The sequence below is a fragment of the Dama dama genome, chromosome 21 (genome assembly GCF_033118175.1).
Source record: "Dama dama isolate Ldn47 chromosome 21, ASM3311817v1, whole genome shotgun sequence".
NCBI lineage: Eukaryota > Metazoa > Chordata > Mammalia > Artiodactyla > Cervidae > Dama > Dama dama.
The window spans coordinates 9,560,177-9,583,275 of record NC_083701.1 but is presented as its reverse complement, the minus strand read 5'-3'; the positions used below and the strand labels follow the sequence as shown (position 1 = coordinate 9,583,275).

The 23,099-nt window shown below is 42.4% G+C and overlaps 1 protein-coding gene across 4 annotated transcripts in view; it reads right to left on the bottom strand.

The window, feature by feature from the left end:
* The window catches only part of DNAAF11 (dynein axonemal assembly factor 11), a 72,735-nt gene that overhangs the window by 3,885 nt on the left and 45,751 nt on the right, over window positions 1-23,099 (bottom strand). For 3 of the 4 annotated variants that reach the window (XM_061123175.1, XM_061123176.1, XM_061123178.1), the window contains one exon: window positions 2,332-2,417. In XM_061123175.1, the coding sequence (XP_060979158.1) occupies window positions 2,332-2,417 (86 nt within the window). Of the gene's footprint in view, window positions 1-2,331; window positions 2,418-11,112; window positions 11,534-23,099 lie in introns of those variants that run through there. The other variant, XM_061123177.1, reaches the window with a different exon arrangement.

Below are 23,099 nucleotides of genomic sequence, written 5' to 3'. Positions count from 1 at the left end.
TTGAAGATTAAAGATAATGCACAGCATCATATAGCACAGGCAGGCGCTCAGTACTCAATAAACCCATCTTTGAAGAAGCTGTCACAGGACCACAAGGGTTCACTGAGTCTGTGACCTTCTCCTCAGACATGATCCTATCCGGTCCAATGAACAAAACCCTCCTCCCCTCGATCTACTCCCTCCACTCACTCTGTCTCCACCGCATGAGGAAGGGACCACCCAGGCTGAGAGGGGGTTGAGGGGCCTGTTCTGACCCTCGGCCCCCAGTGTCCTGCCCTTTGTAGGCCTTTCCCCCAAACCAACATGACCTCATGCCCACATGCAGCCTTTATAGGCGGCAGTTTGTGTCATGGATTGCCCAGTCAGAGGCTGATATAATGGGAATAATGAATTCTGTCAATGATTCAAGAGCACCACAAACAACCTTCCCATAGATGTATCCTGAGCAGACATGAGGTGATCCTTTCTCAGTAACAAAAATGAAAAAGAAAGGCTTTGTGAAAACACTGCAGGGGTTCCCTCTATAAACAATTGTGCTAAGACGTCTCTAATCAAGTATAATCACGGTGATGACAGTTAGCCTGGAGTCTTGAAAACCAGCTCCAAACTGTTGACAATGACTTGGTTTCCAACCCCTGCGATTCCTCAAAAATTAGATTCAGATTTTTTACAAGTATGGATGCTGCTGGGGCTTAATTATGACCATGAAGATTCACAGGAGTCCTAATACCCTTGAATCTCTTTAAGTGATGAGATGGTTAGCGAGCATCACTGATTGAAAATGAATTTGAGCAAACTCTGGGAGACGGTGGAGGACAGTGGAACCTGGAGTGCTGCAGTCCATGGGGTCACAAAGAGTCAGACACGACTTAGCAACTGAACAACAACGATCTGAAACGGAAATTAATAAGCTGGGAAACATGAGAGTGGCTTCCCAAGGTTAAAAACAGCAACCCGCTTTTCAGAAGGAATTCAGCTCCATACCTGTTGTTTAAACAAACCGCATGTTTGAAAACCTCTACAAAACTTTGACAGTTGTCTTTGAATATAAGAATGCCTGACTGCTTGTATTATGCAAGGCATAAATACAGCTCCTGCTCAGGTATTTTTATAGTGATAATTCTGGCATATACATTTGTATCACAAAGATAGTTTGCCTGGGTCCAAAATAGACTTTGCCATCTGGATGGTACAAGTCTGGAAATCTTGAAAAGGAGAAGGAAAGTTGAAAGAGCTGAGATGTTCATTCCAAGGATGAATTGAGAAGGAATGAGAGCTTTGTTCAAAATGCTCTAAGGATTGTCACCACTTGTGGGGGGTGGGCATTGTTCTGAGGGTCTCTAGGGGCAGAGCTAGAACAGACCCCATGGACTGTAGCACGCCAGGCTTCCCTGTCCTTCACCATCTCTTGGAGCTTGCTCAAACTCATGTCCATTGAGTTGATAATGCCGTCCAACCATCTCATCCTCTGTCATCTCCTTCTCCTCCTGACCTCAATCGTTCCTGGCATCAGGGTCTTTTCCAATGAGTTGGCTCTTCTCATCAGGTGGCCCAAGCCCTGGAGTTTCAGCTTCAGCATCAGTCCTTCCAATGAATATTCAGGGTTGATTTCCTTTAGGACTGACTGGTTTGATCTCCTGGCTCTCCAAGGGACTCTCCAACACTGCAGTTCGAAAGCATCAGTTCTTGGCCACCCAACCTTCTTTATGGTCCAACTCTCACCTGACTACTAGAAATTCTCCTGAGAGGGTGAGGGTCCTGTAGGGAAGGAAGCTTAAGCCAAGGCAGGAAGATGGTCTATGATTGACAGGAGGGCACACACGGGGTCTCTAAGTCTTTGCAGCCCTGAGAGTTTTGGATGCTATGATGGGACATGGGGGTCATAAAAGAGAGGCGACATGAGCAGAGCGCTGACCAGAGCTTGGCAGAGTCCTCGAGAAAAACCACAGCTGCATGGCCTCCGGACAGTCCACTGCCCCCCTCCCTCATATTCCTTGTCTGCTTAACTGAGGATTAAATGTGTTGCTATGGGTAAAGCACACAGACTGGCCTGATAGGAGGCAAGTGCCTGGTCAGTGTAGCTGTCAGAGGTGTAGATGTTGCCGCTTCTATTAGTATCTTGGGAAATGGGGGCCTAGACATGCACAGATCTGTGTCTGAGCCCTACAGATCAAGAGTTGAAGTTTGGGGAATACACATTCAGGGTATGAATCCTTTCTAAAGGTTCAGCCACCGTACCTGGTGGGCAGGTGAATTCCAGCCACCAAAAGATGATGGAGAGAGCTCTAAACAAAGCTAAGGATGGGCGGTGGGGGCGGGCGGGGATGCTACCTCTGGCTTGTCTGCCCTCTGCTGCTGTCCGGCGTGCTTTTCACGGGCTTCGACGTTCGTTGACAGCCTATGATTACTTCGCCCACCTGAAAATAGAAGCACAGCACAGTCCATGATACATTCTTTCTGATAGAGCTTCAAAAGTATACACTATATGTTTCCCAAATGCTAAACCACTTTAACTTTCACTACATATCCCATGAAAGAGTCTGACTTTAAGCCCCTCCATGCGGATGAGAAAGGTACATTAGTGCCCCCACCCCTGGGGATACATCACAAGACTCCCAGGGCAGGCCCGAGAGCACAGATAGTAAGATCCCCTGCCGGAGGAAATGGCAACGCTCTCTAGCACACTCTAGTATTCTTGCCTGGAGAATTCCACGGACGGAGGAGCCTGGTGGGCTACAGTCCACAAAGGGTCAGACACGACTGAGCATGCATGCACACGTACATACACACACACCGAACCCTACATAGAGTATGCTTGTTTTCTTTCTTTATGGATATACTTGTGGTGAAGTTTAATTTATAAATTAGGCACAGTGAGATATTAAAAACAATAACCAGTAATAAAATCGAACAATTATAATGATATATTGTATGTTACACAATTGTAGAAATTTAATACCTTTTCCATCTTAACTAAGCACCTCTCATGCATGGTGGCCATACTTTTTGCAGTTTGAGGTACAACAGCAAAACTAGCACAGAGTTCTTCTTCCTTCTTCATAATTTCACAGAGAGAAGATCCATTCTTACCCTACATCTTAGCAATCTCAGCATATGGCTTTTTTTCCTTTCCTTATTAAGTCGGGAACTTTTACCTTTTCACTTAAAGGAAGCACTTGAAAGCTTCTTTTTGGCATATCTGAGCTGCCAGCTTCACTAGTCTTGCACTCTGAGACCGTTATTACATAAAATAGGGGTGGCCTGACCCCAAGCACAGCTGATCTGATAACCAAGGCAGATACTGACTCAGGAATGAGTGGGATTATTTTTGACATCCTGGGCGGGATGGAGCGGGATGGTGCAAGATTTCATCACGCTGCTCAGAATGGCCCACAATTTTAAACTTATAAATTGTTTATTTATGGAATTTTCCATTTAATATTTTCAGACGGTTGACCGTGCATAACTGAAACCAAGGACAGGGAAACCTTGGAAAAGGGGGGAATTACTTAGACCACAGATTGTAACTATTCATGTTAGTCTTGCAAAGCTACAGGCTACATTTCATTTGTCTAAGGCCAAGCAGGGGGACAGAGTGAATTCATTCATTTAACAAATATTTTCTGAGAGTGAACCTGATACATGCCAGACACTTTTGGGGGTGTTGCAGACAAAGGGGTGACAGAGACACTGCCTTTGAGGAGTTCCCAGTGAATGTGCTGCAGGGGGAAATGGTCTGAGCTGGAAGCTCAAGCCCCTAAACTGCCAGCTCACTGGACCTTGCCTCCTTCCACTGTAAAGTGAGGGGATTAGCTAAAATCAGTCGCAAGGGCCTCTTCTCGATCTGAAAAATTCTGTAGTTCTATTATCTTTTAAAGTGAATAAGCTCAGTGCTAAGCATGTTAAGGTCTCAATAAATATGACTGAGTGACTTAATTCAACAAACTTCCAGCAGAGAGCATTCAGACCCAGCACCTTCCCTTAGGAAGCTCGGAGACAGAGGAGTGTTGTGAGGGGAGGGTGGGAAGAGGAGGAGGCTACCTGCTGGGCACATGCCCACCTGAGCTGGGTGTGTATGTGTTTTATTCAGCCCCCACCTGCCAATCTTCCTATGAGACAGGGATTTACTGGTAGGCAGAGAGGGAAAAAAGAAACAAGTCAAAACTCCTCTCCTTGGTCCACTGACCAAGGTGGGGGACTTCCGCTCTTCCTTTTCAAGGAATAGAGAGATCTGGAGTGGGTGTACATTCCTCTCTCCTCCACCCTCACCAGCTCCTTCTCTCGGATGACGGGATGCTTCATTTACTGGCCACATCTCACTGGCGGGCAGGGTCACTCCTCTGAAAGGTACGCCACTGGCCACCCTTTTTCCATCTTGCCTGAGACTTCCTGCCACACAGCAGTGATCAGATCCGTGCAACTGATGATGAAGGAAAAACACTAGGCTTGGACTCTGAGGATCCAGCTCCGCCCACATCTGTTGGCCAGGCAGGCATGCTGGACTAATTATCTGTATTTGGGGAGGGAGTTAGCAGCCCAGGGTTAGCCTCAACCCTCAACCAGATTCTCCAATCCAATCCTTACTAGACCTTTGCACTGGTGTGCTGAGCACTGCAACGAACTGACAGATAGGGTCGTGTGTTTCCCATCTGACTAGTGATTCTTGGCTGCATGAGCCACTGGTCAGAACCCCAGAAAGCCCAGCCCATTGTTCATCATATGTATGCTTCAATACATGGATGATGAAAGAACAAATGAAGCAATGCGTCCCAGTCTGGGGGCTGTAGCATCAAACTCAGGGAGGTGAGTGTTCTTATTGTCCTTGATGGCAATCCATCTCCTTGTGGTGGTATAATGGTTCAGTTCAGTTCAATCTCTCAGTCGTGCCCGACTCTTTGTGACTGCGTGGACTGTAGCATGTCAGGCTTCCCTGTCCATCACTAACTCCCAGAGCTTGCTCAAATTCACGTCCATTGAGTTGGTGATGCCATCCAACCATCTCATCCTCTGCCGTCCCCTTCTCCTCCTGCCTTCAATCTTGCCCAGCATCAGGGTCTTTTCCAATGAGTTGGCTCTTTGCATCAGGTGACCAAAGTATTGGAGTTTCAGCTTCAGCATCAGTCCTTCCAATGAATATTCAGGACTTATTTCCTTTAGGAGTGACTAGTTTGATCTCCTTGCAGTCCAAGGGACTCTCAAGAGTATTATCCAACACTTTTTTTTTTTTTTGATGTTCAAAAGCATCAATTCTTCGCTGCTCAGCTTATGGTCCAACTCTCACATCCATACATAACAACTGGAAAAACCATAGGTTTGACTAGAAGGATCTTTGTTGGCAAAGTAATATTTCTGCTTTTTAATATGCTGTCTAGATTGGTCATAGTTTTTCTTCCAAGGATCAAGTGTCTTTTAATTTCATGGTGGTATATAGACCAGTCCTTTTTTGATAGTGCAGTTGTATATTTTTCTTTCTTTCTTTCTTTCTTTATTTATTTATTTTTGATAGTGCAGTTGTATATTTTTCTATCATATTTTATAAAAATTCAATTTGTGTATGTGTGATTTAGTTCAGCCCCCTTCCCACAGACCTCATGGGAGGGCATATGTGCAATGCAGAAATAAAAGACCTGCTTAAACCCCACCCTTTCATTATATGTATTGAACATCCCACTAGGGAAAATATACCTTCAAGCATCACCGATGGTTTGTGTGATGGGCAGACTTTTGCTGAGACTTCAAAAGAGAGGAAAAGAACAACAACAACAAGAGCTGCATGTTCCAAACACAGGAAATTACAAGGCTGGAAGAGTTTGTTCAGAAAGATTTTTTTAAAAAGGTATATTCTGCATAGCAAAAACCTGTAGAAGAAAACCATGGAAGAACCAGCAACAAAAGCCACCAGTGCAATGTTCACTGAAAAATTAGAGGAGGTGACTCATGCAAAGGTTTGCCCAATGCAGCAGGTTTTTATTATCATCAAATGAGATTTGTTTTGGAGGAAGCTCATCTTAAAATGGTGTGTTTGTTATGTTTTAAAGTCTATTTCATGCCAATTTCATTGTTTTCCATTCATTTCTTGCTTGGCCCATGATATATTTTCAGATGTTCATGTGGCAGAGTAGACATGTTTACACTATCTTAATGTGAAAACTTTTCTTTTTCCTTTTCTCTGATTGAATTAATGTAAATGGATACAAACATTTCCCCTGTGTTCCTGGCCGATCCTTAAAGAAATGGAAATACTTTTCAGTTTCTATTGATGCCAGTTCTGGTTTATTAAGGGGCTTCCCAGGTGGCCCTGTGGTAAGGAATCCACCTGCCAACGCAGGAGACTCCCAGTGCAACCCCTGGGTCAGGAAGATCCCCTGGAGAAGGAAATGGCAACCCACTCCAGTGTTCTCTCCTGGGAAAACTCCATGGACAGAGGAGCCTGGTGGGCTACAGTCCATGGGGTCGTAAAGGGTCGGACACGACTGAGGCAACTGAGCATACCCACACTGGTTTATTGAGTCACATTAATGTCATGTAAGAGGGCAAAGAAAGAGTTGAGGAGACTAAATAGAGATGCTTCCCAGTTGAGGGGAACAGGAGAAGCTGTAGGTGCTGGGGTAACGAGAACCGGCACCTTCTTCCTGGGGATGGGGGTGCAGCAGACCCTCCCTCTGAGAGGCAGGGTGGAAGCGTGTGGGGGAGCAGGGCTGCCCGGGAGAACGTCCTATACTGATGGGGATGTTCCAGGCTGACCCTGGAGTGCTTGAGTACTTGAGATATGATGAGTGTAACCGAGACATTAAAGTGTTCACTTTATTTCATCTTTAGAGTAAGGTTAATTTCTACTGACCAAGCCAGAGAGAAGGGAAGTGACCAGAGTGAGCCCCAAACCCGACTGTGGGCTGCTCGACTCTTCTATAGGAGTGAAGGGCATCCACCCATACCAGTTACCCCTCATTGATCTGCGGGCCTTGACCACACGGCCTTTTCAGTTCTGGAACTCCCTGCTCCTTCCTTGACATTCCTGGCACTGGGTGTGAGAGCCTGGAGCCTGTGTTTCAGTCTCTCTGGTCAACGTGGGGTATAATGTGGCTCCCTTAGCCTGACTCAGGGCGACTCCAAAGGACCACGTGAGCCCCGGAGCTCACTGTGGCATCGGCTGGGGCCTCTGGCAGGCCATCATCACCCCTCAGCTTCTCCCTCTTCCCAATCCTGGTTCCTCCCCTCCCACAGGTGTGGATCCCTAGGCTGCTCCCTAACAAACATTTAGCATGAGAATCTCTGTCTCAGGGTCTGCTTCCTGTGGAGCAGTGGCATCTGAGCACTTAAAAAAAACTTTTTTTTTTTTTTCAATTACATCAAATGAAACCAGTGTTAGTTAAAATTCATGAAAATGTCAGCTTTAAGAATCAACTTTTAAGAATAAAAGCTTTGGAGCTTTTGGAGCCAAAAGCACAGGTTTTGTATTGCTTTGTGCTGTAAACGCACTAATCAAAATGGGAGCATGTGCATAATTAGAGTCTTAAAGCACCCCATTTCTAACAGTTATTTGTCCCATAATAATAAGCTCAGACAGAGATTCTCTGTGTTTATGGAAATGCAAATAGCATCACAAACTTGGAACTTTTCTTCACGGGAGTTTGCTGTGTACAGGAATCTCAATGTGTTGCTTATTTTTAAAAGATATTTTCAGCTCATTTAGTTTCAGAGGTTCTTTTAAGTTTAAAAATTAGGGGGAATTAAGAAATCAGCAGTGAGAAGAATATCAACACCAACACTCATATTAATACCAACATCCATCTTAACATCAATATTCATATGAATGCAGGAAAAACTCTTCTGATAAGAGATCTAGTTTTTCCCGGCAGAGGACCATAGGTTCAGAGGTCCAAGGTACTGAAATAGTGTTGTGTGGTTTCTCCATCTGCAGCCCTAGTGCTACTTCTCTAGAAAATGATGCTCATTAACTTCAAGCTTCTTTCTCATTTGTACAAAGTGTGTTTAGGGATGACTAATGGAAAAGCTGTAAGAACCAAAATATGTCTAATAAAGTACATAATGTGGGCCAACTGGCTTCCTGAATCCACAGAGGGAAATGTAATCAACAGCTTGAAAATTCAATTGTGGGACACGCACAAAGGTACAGATTAACATTTTAATAGTGTTACACATTTTTTTAAAAAACGATTTTTGATATGGACCATTTTTTAAAGTCTTTATGAATTTGTTACAGTACTTCTTCTGTTTTATGTCTTGGTTTTTTGGCAGCCAGGCATGTGGGATTGTAGCTTCACAACCAGGGATCAAACTTTCACCCCCTGCATTGGAAGGCAAAGCCTTAACCACTGGACAGGGAAGTCCCAATAGTGTTATACTATTTTAACTCATGCATTCATGCTAAGTCACTTCAGTCATGTCCAACTCTTTGTGACCCCATGGACTGTAGCCCGCCAGGCTCCTCTGTCCATGGGATTTCCCAGGCAGGAATACTGGAGTGGGTTGCCATTTTCTTCTCTAGGGGATCTTCCCAACCTAGGGATCAAAACTGCGTCTCCTGCATTGCAGGTGAATTCTTTACCACTGAGTCACCAGGGAGAATTTGTATTTTATATAATGTATAGTCTAATAAATATAGTTAAATCTTTATTTTATACTATTTTTTGTTACTACAGAATAATCTTTGTTCCATTAAATGCTTTTGTGTTTTAAATTTTCTCATATCCAATATTAATTTTGTCATAACTACTCTAATTTTGCTAGCATTCAGCTAACACAGCTTTATTCAATCTTTTCTTTATATTTCCTGTCTTTTAGAGTCTTATAAACAAGATAGAAGAACCAACTTTACAACCATTAACTTCCCTACAGATTTTCTGCATTTAATGTTTCCTTCCTCATGCTTTCTGATTCCATGTAACTGTATTGACTTTTGTTTGCACTTAACTTCCGCAATGCTTTGTAACTTACATAATTTTATTTAATTCTACTCAATTTCCCTAAAAACATTTTATATTAAATATCAACATGAATAAACTAATATATATATATATATTTGGGGGTTGTGAATTAAAAAGTATTTATTAAAAGGTTCTCCCCACTCACACTTTTCCTCTTTTCTTGTTTTAGTCTAATCTTTATAAATCAAATAATTGTCCTTTTTGTATCACCTACACCACTTCTTTCAAGGTAATAATGACTTTTTGAATCCTTCTGAAACATTACTCAAAATAATTAAAGCTATTTCTATAAGATTATGGACTTTGAGAATAATACTTTAGAGAGACGGCTGTGTCTCAGGACTGACCCGTGGGTGAGGGAAGGTAACGGGTACAGGGGAATGGGTCCCGCTGTGCCCTCACTACGTCCTCAGCTCAGCGTGATGCAGCAGGAAGATACCCTAGCCCCGGTCCTCACTCCACCGGATATCCCTGACATATCTAACTCAGCACACATCTCCCTTCTTTGCATTTCCAAGACTCTACCCTAGGTGCCTAGCGCACAGTGCATGTGTGGTCACTCAGTTTTGTCCACCTCTTTGCAACTCCATGGGCTCTAGCCTGTCAGGCTCCTCTGTCCGTGGGACTCTCCAGGCAAGAATACTGGAGTGGGTTGCCATTTCCTTCTCCAGGGGATCCTCCCGAACCAGGGATGGAAACAGTATCCCCTGCGTCTCCTGCATTGGCAGGCAGATTCTTTACCACTGGGCCACCTGTAGGTACTCATTAACATGTACAGAATATTTGAATAAGTGAATGAACAAATGGCAACAGGTTAGAACTAAGAGCAAAGACCCCTGGCGCTGCTTATTTCTGCCTATTCCGTCTACAGATGAGGAAGAGGCAGGGGTGTCATGGGCTGCAGCTTCTTGCATGCTGGCTCCTGTTGCGCTGGGTCCAAAAGGGAAGGAGAGATTCAAGGAACCGTAGAAGACCCCAAGAGTTATGACTATGACAGTCGTCTCTGAGTTAGTAACATCATTTCAAGTTTAAGCAGAAGAATGAGAAGCTAAGTTACTTAACAAGTGTCTGAGCTTGTTTGCAACTGGGACTTAGAAACTGAGGCAAAGGGCCAGTCTGGGTCAGTGGCTTCAACAAGGAGGAGACTGGAAGAAGGCCCTCTCATTTATTTTTTGTTCCACAGTAATTTACACCGTACTTTATTCAGCTTGCTGTTGTTTAGTCACTAAGTCATGTCTGACTATTTGTGACCCCATGGACTTTGATCCTTGGGTCGGGAAGATCCCTTGGAGAAAGAAATTGCAACCCACTCCAGTATCCTTGCCTGGGAAATCCTACGGACAGAGGAGCCTGGTGGCCTGGCTTTATACTAAGTGCTTAATAAATCTTTGATAAATTGAATAAATATTTTAATTGATTCATTAAAAATTCATTGTCTAAAGTTTTTCAGAATTTTGCAGAACGTTTTCCATTTCTGAGTTCTAGCACCTTATTTCCACATTGTGGCAAGCCAAACATGCTAAATAGTTCCCTCATCTGATATTAATAACTTCCATATAATTTATTTATGGGTGCAGTATGTTTTTCCTCCACTATCATTTTGCTTCAGTACACACATTTAACATCTTCACCCATGCCACATAAGTAGTTTCTAAAAATGTTTCTACTTTTTTTTCTTTATAAAACTTCCAAACCGTCTAAGCCCATTAGATACTAACCTGCCTTGACATAAGCCAGTTGTTTGATTTGGGGGGTTGAGCCAGTTACTGGGTGAGGTCCCTCACAACTGAAACAGATTATTATCTAGCAAAGCTTATCTCAACTTTAGAAGAAATGGATGCTTGTATATTGTTCATTTTCTTACATATTTCTGGCATTTATGTTAATCAATTATCCATAATATTGGCGTTGAACATTTAAATATGCAAAGTTCAAATTCCTAGCAAGGAATATTCTTAATACTTCAGGATCAATAAGACTTTTTTATTCTCCTCTGGCATTAGAGGAAGATAATATATGTATCCAGATTTATTGTTGACATTTTAACAACTTCATGATTTGTTAACTGTGTTCTGATTGACTTCACTAAGAAAGGCACATAATTCACTGAGCCTGTTAAAAAAAAGATTCCTTTAAAGAAAACAAGCTACTTTTTTTTCTCTTTAAAAAGGTCATTAATTCTAATTAGAAAATATATAAATTACCATTGGTACATTATTTAAAAATCTTTGAACAGATAAAAATACCTGTATAAGTCAGATATTTTGAAGTACCTTCTATCTCAAACAAAAACAACTGGCAGCAAAGAAAATTTAGATTTTTGAAAAACTGATCAGAAAAATAGGAAGAATAAGAATATTGACTTTGATTCCAAAAATACCCAAGCTATCTGAGGAAAAATTTTAAAGGTGCAATTACTGATATTTATATGTACAATCAATACTGACAGTTGCACACAGTTTCATGACTTTGAAATAAAAGGAGAACAAATCTAAATATCAAACAGTTCCTTCAAAATTCTTTCATACTTGAAAAGTGCAATCTTATCTGACAGTTCCCCATGGAGGATCATCCACACACACAACCTAAAATTGAAAATGGTATTTTATTAGGTTAGGACAAACATCAAGAATGATAACGATGTTTTAAAAGAAAAGAAAATATCCTTTTGTAATGTTACTAGACATCGTCTCAGTGGGAAATATCCTACATTTACTTGGACAAGTTCAAGATTATTCTTGTTTGTTCTGGGCCAGTGATAGTTCAGAAGTGCTGGCAAGTTTACATCACCTCACTCCCCACCTCCCACAACAGGGAACAGTCATCAACCAAATATTCTCAGGGGTTGGTTACTACTGTCCCAGTTCCATCACCCCTTAGGTAGAGTTATTCTGAAGTATGTGTTTCTCGGTCTTCCCCGGGGGGCTCAGTGGTGAAAGAATCCACCTGCCAACACAGGAGATTCAGGTTCGATCCCTGGGTTGGGAAGATCCCCTGGAGAAGGAAATGGCAACTCACTCCAGCTTTCTTGCCTGGGAAATCCAAGGAAAGAGGAGCCTGGTGGGTTACAGTCCATGGGGTCACAAAGAGTCAGACATGACTGAGCACCTAACACTTACACTTCCACAGAGCAGATGGGCTTCCTTGGTGGCTCAGTGGTAAAGAATCCCCCTGCCAATGCAGGAGACGCAGGAGACAAGGGTTCGCTCCCCGGGTTGGGAAGATCTTCTGGAAAAGGAAATGGCAACCCACTCCAGAATTCTTGCCTGGGAAATCCCAAGGACAGAGAAGCATGGTGGGCTACAGGACACAGGGCTGCAAAGAGTCGGACACAGCTCAAGAGACTCAACAAGAACGATGTGTTCTGCACAGTCTCCCCGAGCTTCCCCGCTGGGGTTGTGGCACTTCTCCTGGTTGCCTCCCTCCCCTACTTTCTGATCAGCACCCTCTAACTTCTCAAATAAACCACTGTACCTTCTCACCTTCCACTTCCAGGGAGGCCACAAATTTAAAAAGTGTTTTACAGGTCAAATGTGAATCTGTGTCCCTCAATTTAATAGACAGCAAGGAGATCAAATCAGTCAATCCTGATATCAACCCTGAATATTCACTGGAAGAACTGATGGCTGAGACTGAAGCTCCAATACTTTGGCCACCTGATGCGAACAGCTGTCTCATTGGGAAAGACCCTGATGCTGGGAAAGACTGAAGGCAGGAGGAGAAGGGGGCGACAGAGGATGAGATGGTTGGATGGCATCACCGACTCAATGGACAAGAGTCTGAGCAAGCTCCAGGAGATGGTGAAGGACAGGGAGGCCTGGTGTGCTGCAGTCCACGGGGCCGCAAAGAGTCGGACATGACTTAGTGACTGAACAACAACGACAACAATAACTCTGGGACTCTCAAACTCTTAAGGTGTCCCTTAAGGAGGAAGAGTAGGAAACTGGTGTAGTCAGACTCCAAAACACCGACTAACTTACTACTGGGATTCCACTCAAGTCTCTGTGGACACCTCATGTAATTTTCACTGTGGGCTGAATACTTACTTGAAAAAAAAAAAAAAAAAAACTACCTACCTACTACCTATCTACCTATAATTTGAGTCCACAGATGATGTTAATGTCTAGATGCCTGGGTTTTGCCAGGCATGTGTGGATGGTATTCACTACTTTCACTCAAGTTCACGGCCCAGTTTGGGGGCCATGTTGATAGCCGTTTAGACAGGCGATGAGACTTTCTCAGGCCTGGCTGTCTTCTCACTCACGTTCCTCTGGGTTACAGTCCTTTGGAGTGCCATCTCAAAGTGGGCATGGCTTCCTAGAGCCCACTGAGCGTGGCTTCCCTGCTAGGCTCTGGACTTTGGCTTTTTTCCTCTCACCCCTGTGTGGTCACTGAAAGCATGGTTTATTCTCTCAGTCTTTCCTTGATCAGCAGGCAGTAATTGCTCATCATCTCATTGTTCTGCCCGTAGTCCGAGTCCCCGGTCGGGAAAGAAGACTCCTCGAAACAATGCAACTCGCAATAGGGGAATTTATTACTGACTCGAGCCAGGGCCTCCCGCCCTCACCAGGTGTGTGAGGACGAAAGGCCCCGAGCCCCAGTTCTCTCGGGTATTTATTAGGTCAAAACAAGCAGCAGGTAGTTGGCGCAAGCGGATTGGTTACACAGTGGGTAGTTGGCGTAAGCGGATTGGTTACACAGTTGCAAGGTAATTTTTGTTGGCCCAACATGGGGCTTTCAGCTTTCCCCTGATAGGTTCTCTTTCTTCTGGCTAGGCATATGTTGATTGGCTGGCTCCAGGAGGCCTGATAATTATGTTACCCCGGGAAACCAGGCCTACTTCTAATCTAGGCTGCCTGCCATGGCGTTAGCCATGACAGCCTCACACTCATCACTGTCAAGATGGTTTTAAAATATGTAGTCCATATTCTTAAATTTTCTTCATGTGACTGTCACTCTTAATGACCTACTTGGCAACTAGCTGATGGTGGAGCTCTAGAGATGTTACTGAAAGTCATGAGCCTATGTAGAGAGTGAGTGCAGAGAAGAGAAACGAGGTTCCAGGATTGAAGGATGGACATGCCAACTTTCAGAGGCCTGGGCAGGAGAAAGAACCAGCAAAGAAGCATCCGGTGGCAGACCATCAAGTGAGCGGACGTAAGAAGAGAAGCAAATCAAAGTGGTGTGTCTAAGGCCAAGTGACAGCTGTTTAAAATGGAGGGGTTGGTTAGTGGCGTAAAAACCTCTTGAAAGGTCAGAGAAGAGGAGGAAGGGGGCTGACTGCTGGATCTAGTCACATAGAGAGGACTGGAGACCTCAAAAAGAGATGTTTCATTGATGTGGGTGGGGACACTGGAGAAGAGATGAATACCTCATTGGGGTTAGTTCTAGAAATTGTGAAAAAAGAATTGGAACAGAAAATATAGACGTCTGCTCTCAGAGTTTTGCTGTGAAGCAGGTCAGATCAGTTAAGTAGAGGGGAATGTTTTTATTTTGTACTGTTTTATTTTGGAGAAGGGAGACGTTTTAGCATGTTTCCTAATATAAGTTGTGTGTGGAGAAAATTCAGTGAAGATGTAGAAGAGAGAATTGTCAGAGGGGGAAAATAGCCTTTCATAGGCAAATGGGAATAGGAGCTAACACATATCTGGAGAGTTCAGAGAGATCACAGACAGGTCATTCATAGGATAAGGACGGCCAAGGAGGCCAAGCGGGAAAAGATATGATATTTGAGGTATGTGGAAATCATCCTTTGATGCTTCTATTGTTTCAGCACTGCAAGCTTTTAGGAATGAGCTGAGGAAGAGAGAGAATGTCCTATAAGAGAAGTATGAATGGAACAGAAAAACCCAGCAAGATGATCAGGTGGCCCTCACTCTAGACCATCTTGAAATTAACATTCAGAGAGTAAAACTGAGTTTATGTTGGGCATATCATAAGCACATTTGAGTAGAGATAAAGCACTGAGAAATGTGTTAAAATAATAAGGGAAAGGGCATCTGAGACTGTTTTCTAGAATCATGGTCTGTAATATTGACCTTTAATATGTGACCTTTGTCTCCTGTGCTCAATAAAGCAAAATCAAGCAGGATATTCACTGAGTGAAGCTGTAAATATATTTTGCTGTTCAGTTCGAATGGCACCTTCTTTAATCTCAGTTAATTATTCTGAAAGAACACCCAAAGGAAATCAGGAAGCATATTCTTGGAGTGCTCCTGGAACTTGTCAGTTGAGAATCTAGATGGGAGTTTAATTGAATGACGATGCAAGTTTCCCTGTGAATGCAAAGTCTCAGTTAAATCTTGTTAAGTTGGACTGTGATGAAATCATGTGCCAGATACTCCCAGGCTGATGATGATAAGACTGTTCATGGACATACCAGTGAGTCTGACCACACATTTAAGAAAATATATTGATGGACAAGCATAAGCTCTCAGAAAATCTGACGGGGAATAATTCTACTCAGGATAGGGACTAAAATCATACACACAGTGAAAGTTAAAGTTACTCAGTCATGTCCGACTCTTTGCCACCCCATGGACTATACAGTCCGTGAAATTCTCTAGGCCGGAATACTGGAGTGGGTAGCCATTCCCTTCTCCAGGGGATCTTCCCAACCCAGGGATTGAACCCAGGTCTCCTGCATTGCAGGCGGATTCTTTACCAGCTGAGCCACCAGGGAAGCCCAAGAATACTGGAGTGGGTAGCCTATCCCTTCTCCAGCAGATCTTCCCGACCCAGGAATCGAATGGGATCTCCTGCGTTGCAGGCAGATTCTTCACCAGCTGAGCTATCATGGTAATGGATAATATTAATTAACAGTAACATGAGCGCAGAGTGCATTATGCCCCAAGTGGTCACCTAGGTGCTTTACATATTCATTTATATAATCCTCAATACAACTTTTTGAGGTGTGACTGATCATTAATATCACTGTATGGACAAGGAGTCTAAGGCACAGAGGGATGAATAATTTGCTCAAGGTCATGCAGCTGTTGAGTAGAAGTATCTGTGGATCCACCCAGGTTCTGTGGCTCCAGAGACCATCTCTTTTCACTGTCTCTAAATGGTAACAGCAATAAAAATTCAAATGGCATTCCTGGAGGCAGAATTGGATGAAATTATTTGAAAGTTAACCTGGAATAACACACATGGAAAAATGATGAGGAAATGACTGTGGAGGGAGAAGAGTAATTACGGGAGATTCTTGTTGTAAATATTAAAATGTATTTTAAAGTTGCATTTAATGTATTTACTTGCTCAACAAAAATTTATTGACCACCTACTCTTTGTCTGGCTCAGTTCTAGGTACCAGTGACACAGTAGTAATAAAACCAGACCAAAATCCCTATTCTCATGAAGCTTAAATTTTTGTTGATGGAGACAGACAAAGAAAGAAACAATTAAATACATGACTGTCGAGTGGTGATACATTCTTCTGAAGAAAAATACAGCAGAAATAAGGGATAGAGAACACTGGGGTAGGGAAGGGGAAGCTTTCTAAATCTTGGGATCAGGAAAGAACTCATGGTGAAATAACACTTGGAAAAAAAAAAACAAAAACAAAACCCAAAAGAAGGGGGAGAGCAGACCATGAGGATACCTGGGAGAATGGCATTCTAGCAGAGAGGACAGCAAGCACCAAGGACCGGGGCAGGAGGATGCTTGTCATATTTGTGAAGTGGCAAGGAAGCCAAGGTGGCTGGAATGATGAGAGGGTAAAGTGACAGAAGATAACGTCAGAGGGATCGTGGCAGGAGAAGATTCTTGCGGGGAGCTTGCTTTTAACTCTGACTAGAAAACATGACTTGGTCTGATTTACACACACTGTGAAATGATCATTTGGCCGCTGTGTTGAGAAAAGGATTAACGACTCTTCCCCAAAGAAGAGTGACTTTCTGGTAGACGGATGACACGGTGGGTCCACGTTTCCTGAATGGATATACCTAATGGACTAAACGGCGACAGGCACTGGAGACGGAGACTCTACACGGAACCCAAAACTAAGACTAAGGAATAAAACAGTTCTGGAAACGAGCGGGAAATGCCACTGGCGTGTGGAGCAGGACTGAGAGAAACCTCACGAGGCGCAGAGTGTTTCCTCCGCCCTATTACCTGGGCAGTTGATCTTCCACTCCCTAAAGTCACTTTCCTTCTCTTTTTTTGTTTAAATTTTACTCATCTTTGGCTGTGCTGGGTCTTTACTGCGGCCCAGGCTCTCTCTAGTTGCGGTGAGCGGGGGCTACTCTTCGTTGCGGTGCGTGCGCTTCTCATCGCGGCGGCTTCTCTTGTTTTGGAGCATGGGCTCTAGGTAATCAGGCTTCAGTAGTCGTAGCTCTTGGGCTGGAGAGTATGGGCTCAGCTGTGGCCCACGGGTTTAGTGGCCCCGCAGCATGTGGAATCTTCCCAGACCAGGGATCGGACCCATGTCTCTTGTCCTGGCAGGCAGATTCCTAACCATTGGACCACCAGGGAAGTCACCTAATGTCACTTTCTGAGAAAGCCAGAGTACTTTTCCATCCACAACCCCACCCAACTCTTCCAGCTAAGGCATCAACCCTTGAAATCATAGTGGAGGAGATGGCCTTCTGGGAGACGCAGGACCCACAAGTTAAGTTATAATGATGGCCAGTGGAGACGGGAATTCGACAGGGAATGGTAGGGATTGTGATGTCTGGGTATTATACCAACCCACAGATACAGATGTTCCCAGATGTTGGGAAGCATCTCGTATGGTGGAGCTAGCGTGAGATAAGAACCTTTGGGTGTGGAGCTGAGCTGGGACAACCCACCAGCAGGTTAGCAAGGGAATATTCAGCCACGACCCCTGTGACAAAGAACAGACGTGAAACTTGTCTGCTTATCAGCACCTAGTCTGTACAGACCCAGCCTCATTCAGGAGCAGGAAAGGGAAAAAGATCCATTTGACATCTATGACAAAATGATGAGTGAAGTGGCTAATAAGAAATAGTTGAACAGTTTGTGGGTTCCATTAAAAATTTTGCGTCCTGGAAAAAGTGTATACAAAGTTTGTCACTGAATTTCCACAAACACAGTTGGAGTCATCACAGCACAGACATCATCAAATAGATGAGCTCTTCACAAATAATCTTTACAAATACTATCACAAAGAAGGAATGACTAAACAGCAAATTTGATCTTCTTTTCATCAATTTACAGTATCCAAGTATTATAAACTACCAAGGACAATTTTAGATATTTCCTAAAGCACGGAGTTATCACTTAACATATTGACAACACTGTTTCCTATGAATGAACCAAAAGTATACCTAATTGTCTCCTTGAGTTTTATGCCTTAAAACTCTAAGAAGATGCCTCAGTCATTGTAATGTGGGTCAGACCGACAATTCCACAGTAAGCCTAGACACACAAACTTCAGTACATCAACTGTTTAAATCAACAGGAACTATAAAGATGCTAATTTTTAGTAATACTTATTTTCAATAGTAACCACAAGTGAAGTTAGAATTTTTATTTTTAAATTTTGATGATTTTTTAAGAAAAAAGCTTTCATTCTTTGAGTTTTATAGCCCTTGCAAATGCCGAACTCATAAATGAAAAACAACTAATTCTGGGCAAGTAAGTATTCTCCAAAGGTTGATTTTTGACTAGCTACCTTTTAGGAGGAATAATGACAGAAGTATATAAAATAAATTATAAAAGGTAATAATTATTAGTTAATAATTTAATAACAATTTCAGAGGACTAATGTGAAAAAGTTGGCTTAAAGCTCAACATTCAGAAAACTAAGATCATGGCATCTGGTCCCATCATTTCATGGGAAATAGATGGGGAAACAGTGTCAGACTTTATTTTTTTGGGGTCCCAAATCACTGCAGATGGTGATTGCAGCCATGAAATTAAAAGACGCTTGCTCCTTGGAAAGAAAGTTATGACCAACCCAGATAGTATATTAAAAAGCAGAGACATTACTTTGCCAACAAAGGTCCATCTAGTCAAGGCTATGGTTTTTCCAGTGGTCATATATGGATGTGAGAGTTGGACTGTGAAGAAAGCTGAGCGCTGAAAAATTGATGTTTTTGAACTGTGGTGTTGGAGAAGACTCTTGAGAGTCCCTTGGACTGCAAGGAGATCCAACCAGTCCATCCTAAAGGAGATCAGTCCTGGGTGTTCATTGGAAGGACTGATGCTGAAGCTGAAACTCCAATACTTTGGCCACCTCATGTGAAGAGTTGACTCATTGGAGAAGACCCTGATGCTGGGAGGGATTGGGAGCAGGAGGAGAAGGGGATGACAGAGGATGAGGCGGCTGGATGGCATCACCAACTAGATGGACATGAGTTTGAGTAAACTCCGAGAGTTGGTGATGGACAGGGAGGCCTGGTGTGCTGCAATTCATGGGTCGCAAAGAGTCGGACACAACTGAGCGACTGAACTGAACTGAACGATAGGGACAGCTTGACATCAATGTTACTTTAACACAGTAGTCTAAAATCTTTTTTTTTAAGTCTTTACTGAATTTGTTACAACACTGCTTCTGTCTTTTGTTTATTTTCTTTTTTCTTTTTTTGTTTTGAATTTTTGGCCAAGAGGCATGTGAGCTCTTAGCTCCCCAACCAGGGATCATACCCACACTCCCCGCATTGGAAGGCCAAGTCTCAACAACTAGACCACTGGGGAAGTTCCTAAAATCTTAAAAAGTATATATCTCAAAGGAAAAAGTGCTACTCAGTTTATCACTGAGAAAAAAAGAAGCCTTCTGATTCTTTCTGTGTAAATTATCCATCTTCAACTAAGCACTTCTAAAATGCTTTTCTCATTGTAAGTATATAGGAATGCAAGGGATTTCTGTGTGTTAATTTTATATCCTACAACTTTACTATATTCATTGATTAGCTCTAGTAATTTTCTGGAAGAGTCTTTAGGGTTTTCTATGTAGAGGATCATGTCATCTGCAAACAGCGAGAGTTTCACTTCTTCTTTTCCTATCTGGATTCCTTTTACTTCTTTTTCTGCTCTGATTGCTGTGGCCAAAACTTCCAACACTATGTTGAATAGTAGTGGTGAGAGTGGGCACCCTTGTCTTGTTCCTGATTTCAGGGGAAATGCTTTCAGTTTTTCACCATTGAGGGTGATGCTTGCTGTGGGTTTGTCATATATAGCTTTTATTATGTTGAGGTATGTTCCTTCTATTCCTGCTTTTTGGAGAGTTTTAATCATAAATGAGTGCTGAATTTTGTCAAAGGCTTTCTCTGCATCTATTGAGATAATCATATGGTTTTTATCTTTCAATTTGTTAATGTGGTGTATTCCATTGATTGATTTGTGGATATTAAAGAATCCTTGCATTCCTGGGATAAAGCCCACTTGGTCATGGTGTGTGATTTTTTTAATATGTTTCTTAAAAAACTGGAAATAGAACTGCCATATGACCCAGCAATCCCACTTCTGGGCATACACACTGAGGAAACCAGATCTGAAAGAGACACGTGCCCCCCAATGTTCATCGCAGCACTGTTTATAATAGCCAGGACATCGAAGCAACCTAGATGCCCATCAGCAGATGAATGGATAAGGAAGCTGTGGTACGTATACACAATGGAATATTACTCAGCCGTTAAAAAGAATTCATTTGAATCAGTTCTAATGAGATGGATGAAACTGGAGCCCATTATACAGAGTGAAGTAAGCCAGAAGATAAAGAACATTACAGCATACTAACACATATATATGGAATTTAGAAAGATGGTAGCGATAACCCTATATGCAAAACAGAAAAAGAGACACAGAAGTACAGAACAGACTTTTGAACTCTGTGGGAGAAGGTGAGGGTGGGATGTTTCGAAAGAACAGCATGTATATTATCTATGGTGAAACAGATCACCAGCCCAGGTGGGATGCATGAGACAAGTGCTCGGGCCTGGTGCACTGGGAAGACCCAGAGGAATCGGGTGGAGAGGGAGGTGGGAGGGGGGATCGGGATGGGGAATACGTGTAACTCTATGGCTGATTCATATCAATGTATGACAAAACCCACTGAAATGCTGTGAGGTAATTAGCCTCCAACTAATAAAAAATAAAATAAAGTAAAATGCTTTTCTCTAATAAGCCATTTTTTATGCTTTGCATACATATTTAACCTGAAAAATTTAAACAGATATAAAAACAAGGATAATGGAAATAGAATGCTGTATTTATATAAAAGATTGATGGGAAAAGAGAGCAGAGGTCTTCTGATCAATGGCCTGGCACCCTGTAAAAGGTACACAAATTGCACATCTTGATTTCCTTTTAGGAAACCAGCGATTACCTTTTAACCTGTGGCTCCTCACAATGGAAATTTCCAAAAAAAAAAAAAAAAAACAAAAAAGAAAGAAGAGTGCTGATCACAGTGTCATTCAAATGTCTCTGTCGAAACACCAAAGTAATCGAGTTATCTCTTAGATTTCCCTACAGGATATTCTAATCAGCACAGAAGCGTTTCCTTCATTTGTTGTTGTCAACAAGGACAATGAGATTCTTACAGTCGTGTTTGTTGTCTTATTGCTTGACAACAAATTGTATTTGCTGTTTTACGGCCTCAGAGTAAAAATATGTAATTGATTACTCAGAATCAATCTGTTACAAAACTGGCTTTGGGATAATGAAGGATTAGTAAATCATTATAGAAACCTTATTGATTAATCAAGTTTATAATCTCCGTGCCCCCCAGGTCCCTTTTCTTCCTCAAAAGAACCTCCTCTTCCCACTGTGAAACTTGAGTGACTGGAGCAAAGCTGTCCCCACCCTCAGCTCAAGGCAGGAGACTGTCTTTGTTGTTAAGTAGCTAAGTAGTGTCTAACTCTTTTGTGACCCCATGGACTGTAGCCTGCCAGGCTCCTCTGTCCATGGGGTTTCCCAAGCAAGAATATTGGAGTGGGCTGCCATTTTTTTTCCAGGGGATCTTCCCGACCCAGGGATCAAACCCATGTCTCCTGCATTGGCAGGCGGATTCTTTACCACTGAGCCACCAGGGAAGCCCATGGCATGAGATAATAGTAACCAAACATAAAATAATAGGAATGAAGAAAGGATGACCATCTCTTTGATCAGAGATGTTCCACTGTCCACAGTCAAGCTCATCAAGATTTGTTGGACTCTTCAGCTAAATTGACCAAATCAGTGGAGTTTTTATTCCATGGTGATAGGAGAGGGCCTTTCTCTGTGTCCTTCTCTGATTCTCTATCTTCAGGCAAGGTAAGAACAAGAAATCATGTCACCTTAGTTACTGCTAGTGCTCAGGTCAGGAAGGAAGCTGGCTTGAAGACAAAGCTACATCAGAAAGGGCCTTAACCTTCCCTTGCCTGAACCCTCTCTACCTTCCATATGTAGGAATGCTTCTTTATGGCGAAAGCCAGTTTTGTTTGGGGTTTCCTGCAGCTTGCAGCATGAAACATCCTAACTCATTCACAGAGTCTGTATTGAGGAATCAAAATTTTCTGTACAGACAAATGATTTTAAGTTTAATTTCCTTAAGTTCTTTCAGGGTTGTCATCTGTCCCTGTTGAACCTGTTCTAGCTTCTAAAGAGCTTCTGTCTCAGACATTCAGCTCTGAGATCAAGGTTAAGGAGTCTGAAAGCCAGGTGAGGGGAAGCTGTCAGTCTTCAGAAGTCAGCCATATCTAAAGGACACATACTTCTGTTCTCTATGTCTGTTCCTGTTTTGTATATAGATTCCTTTGCTTTTTTTTTTCAAGACTCTATATATGTAAGTGATATCATATAGTGTTTGTTTCTCTCTAACTGCCATTTAGCAGAAGAGGGAGGAGGAAGGACAAATTAGGAGGATATCATTAACAGATACAAACTACTATACATAAAATAGACAAGCAACAGGGATTTACTATAAAGCACAGAGTCATATTCAGCATTTTGTAAAACCTATAATAGAAAGTAATTTTCAAAAAAAAAAAAAGAAAAAACCTGAATCAATGCTCTATACCTGAAACTAGTGCAATATTATAAATCAACTATACTTCAAATTAAAAAAATTGGAAAAAATACATATACAACACTTCTCCTTTCAAACAAAAGACAAAAAAAGAGTTTTAGTTAAAATACTATCTAGTCTGTTTCATAAAAATAATACAAAAAAATAATAATGATGACACCAATATTCACTGAGTGCTC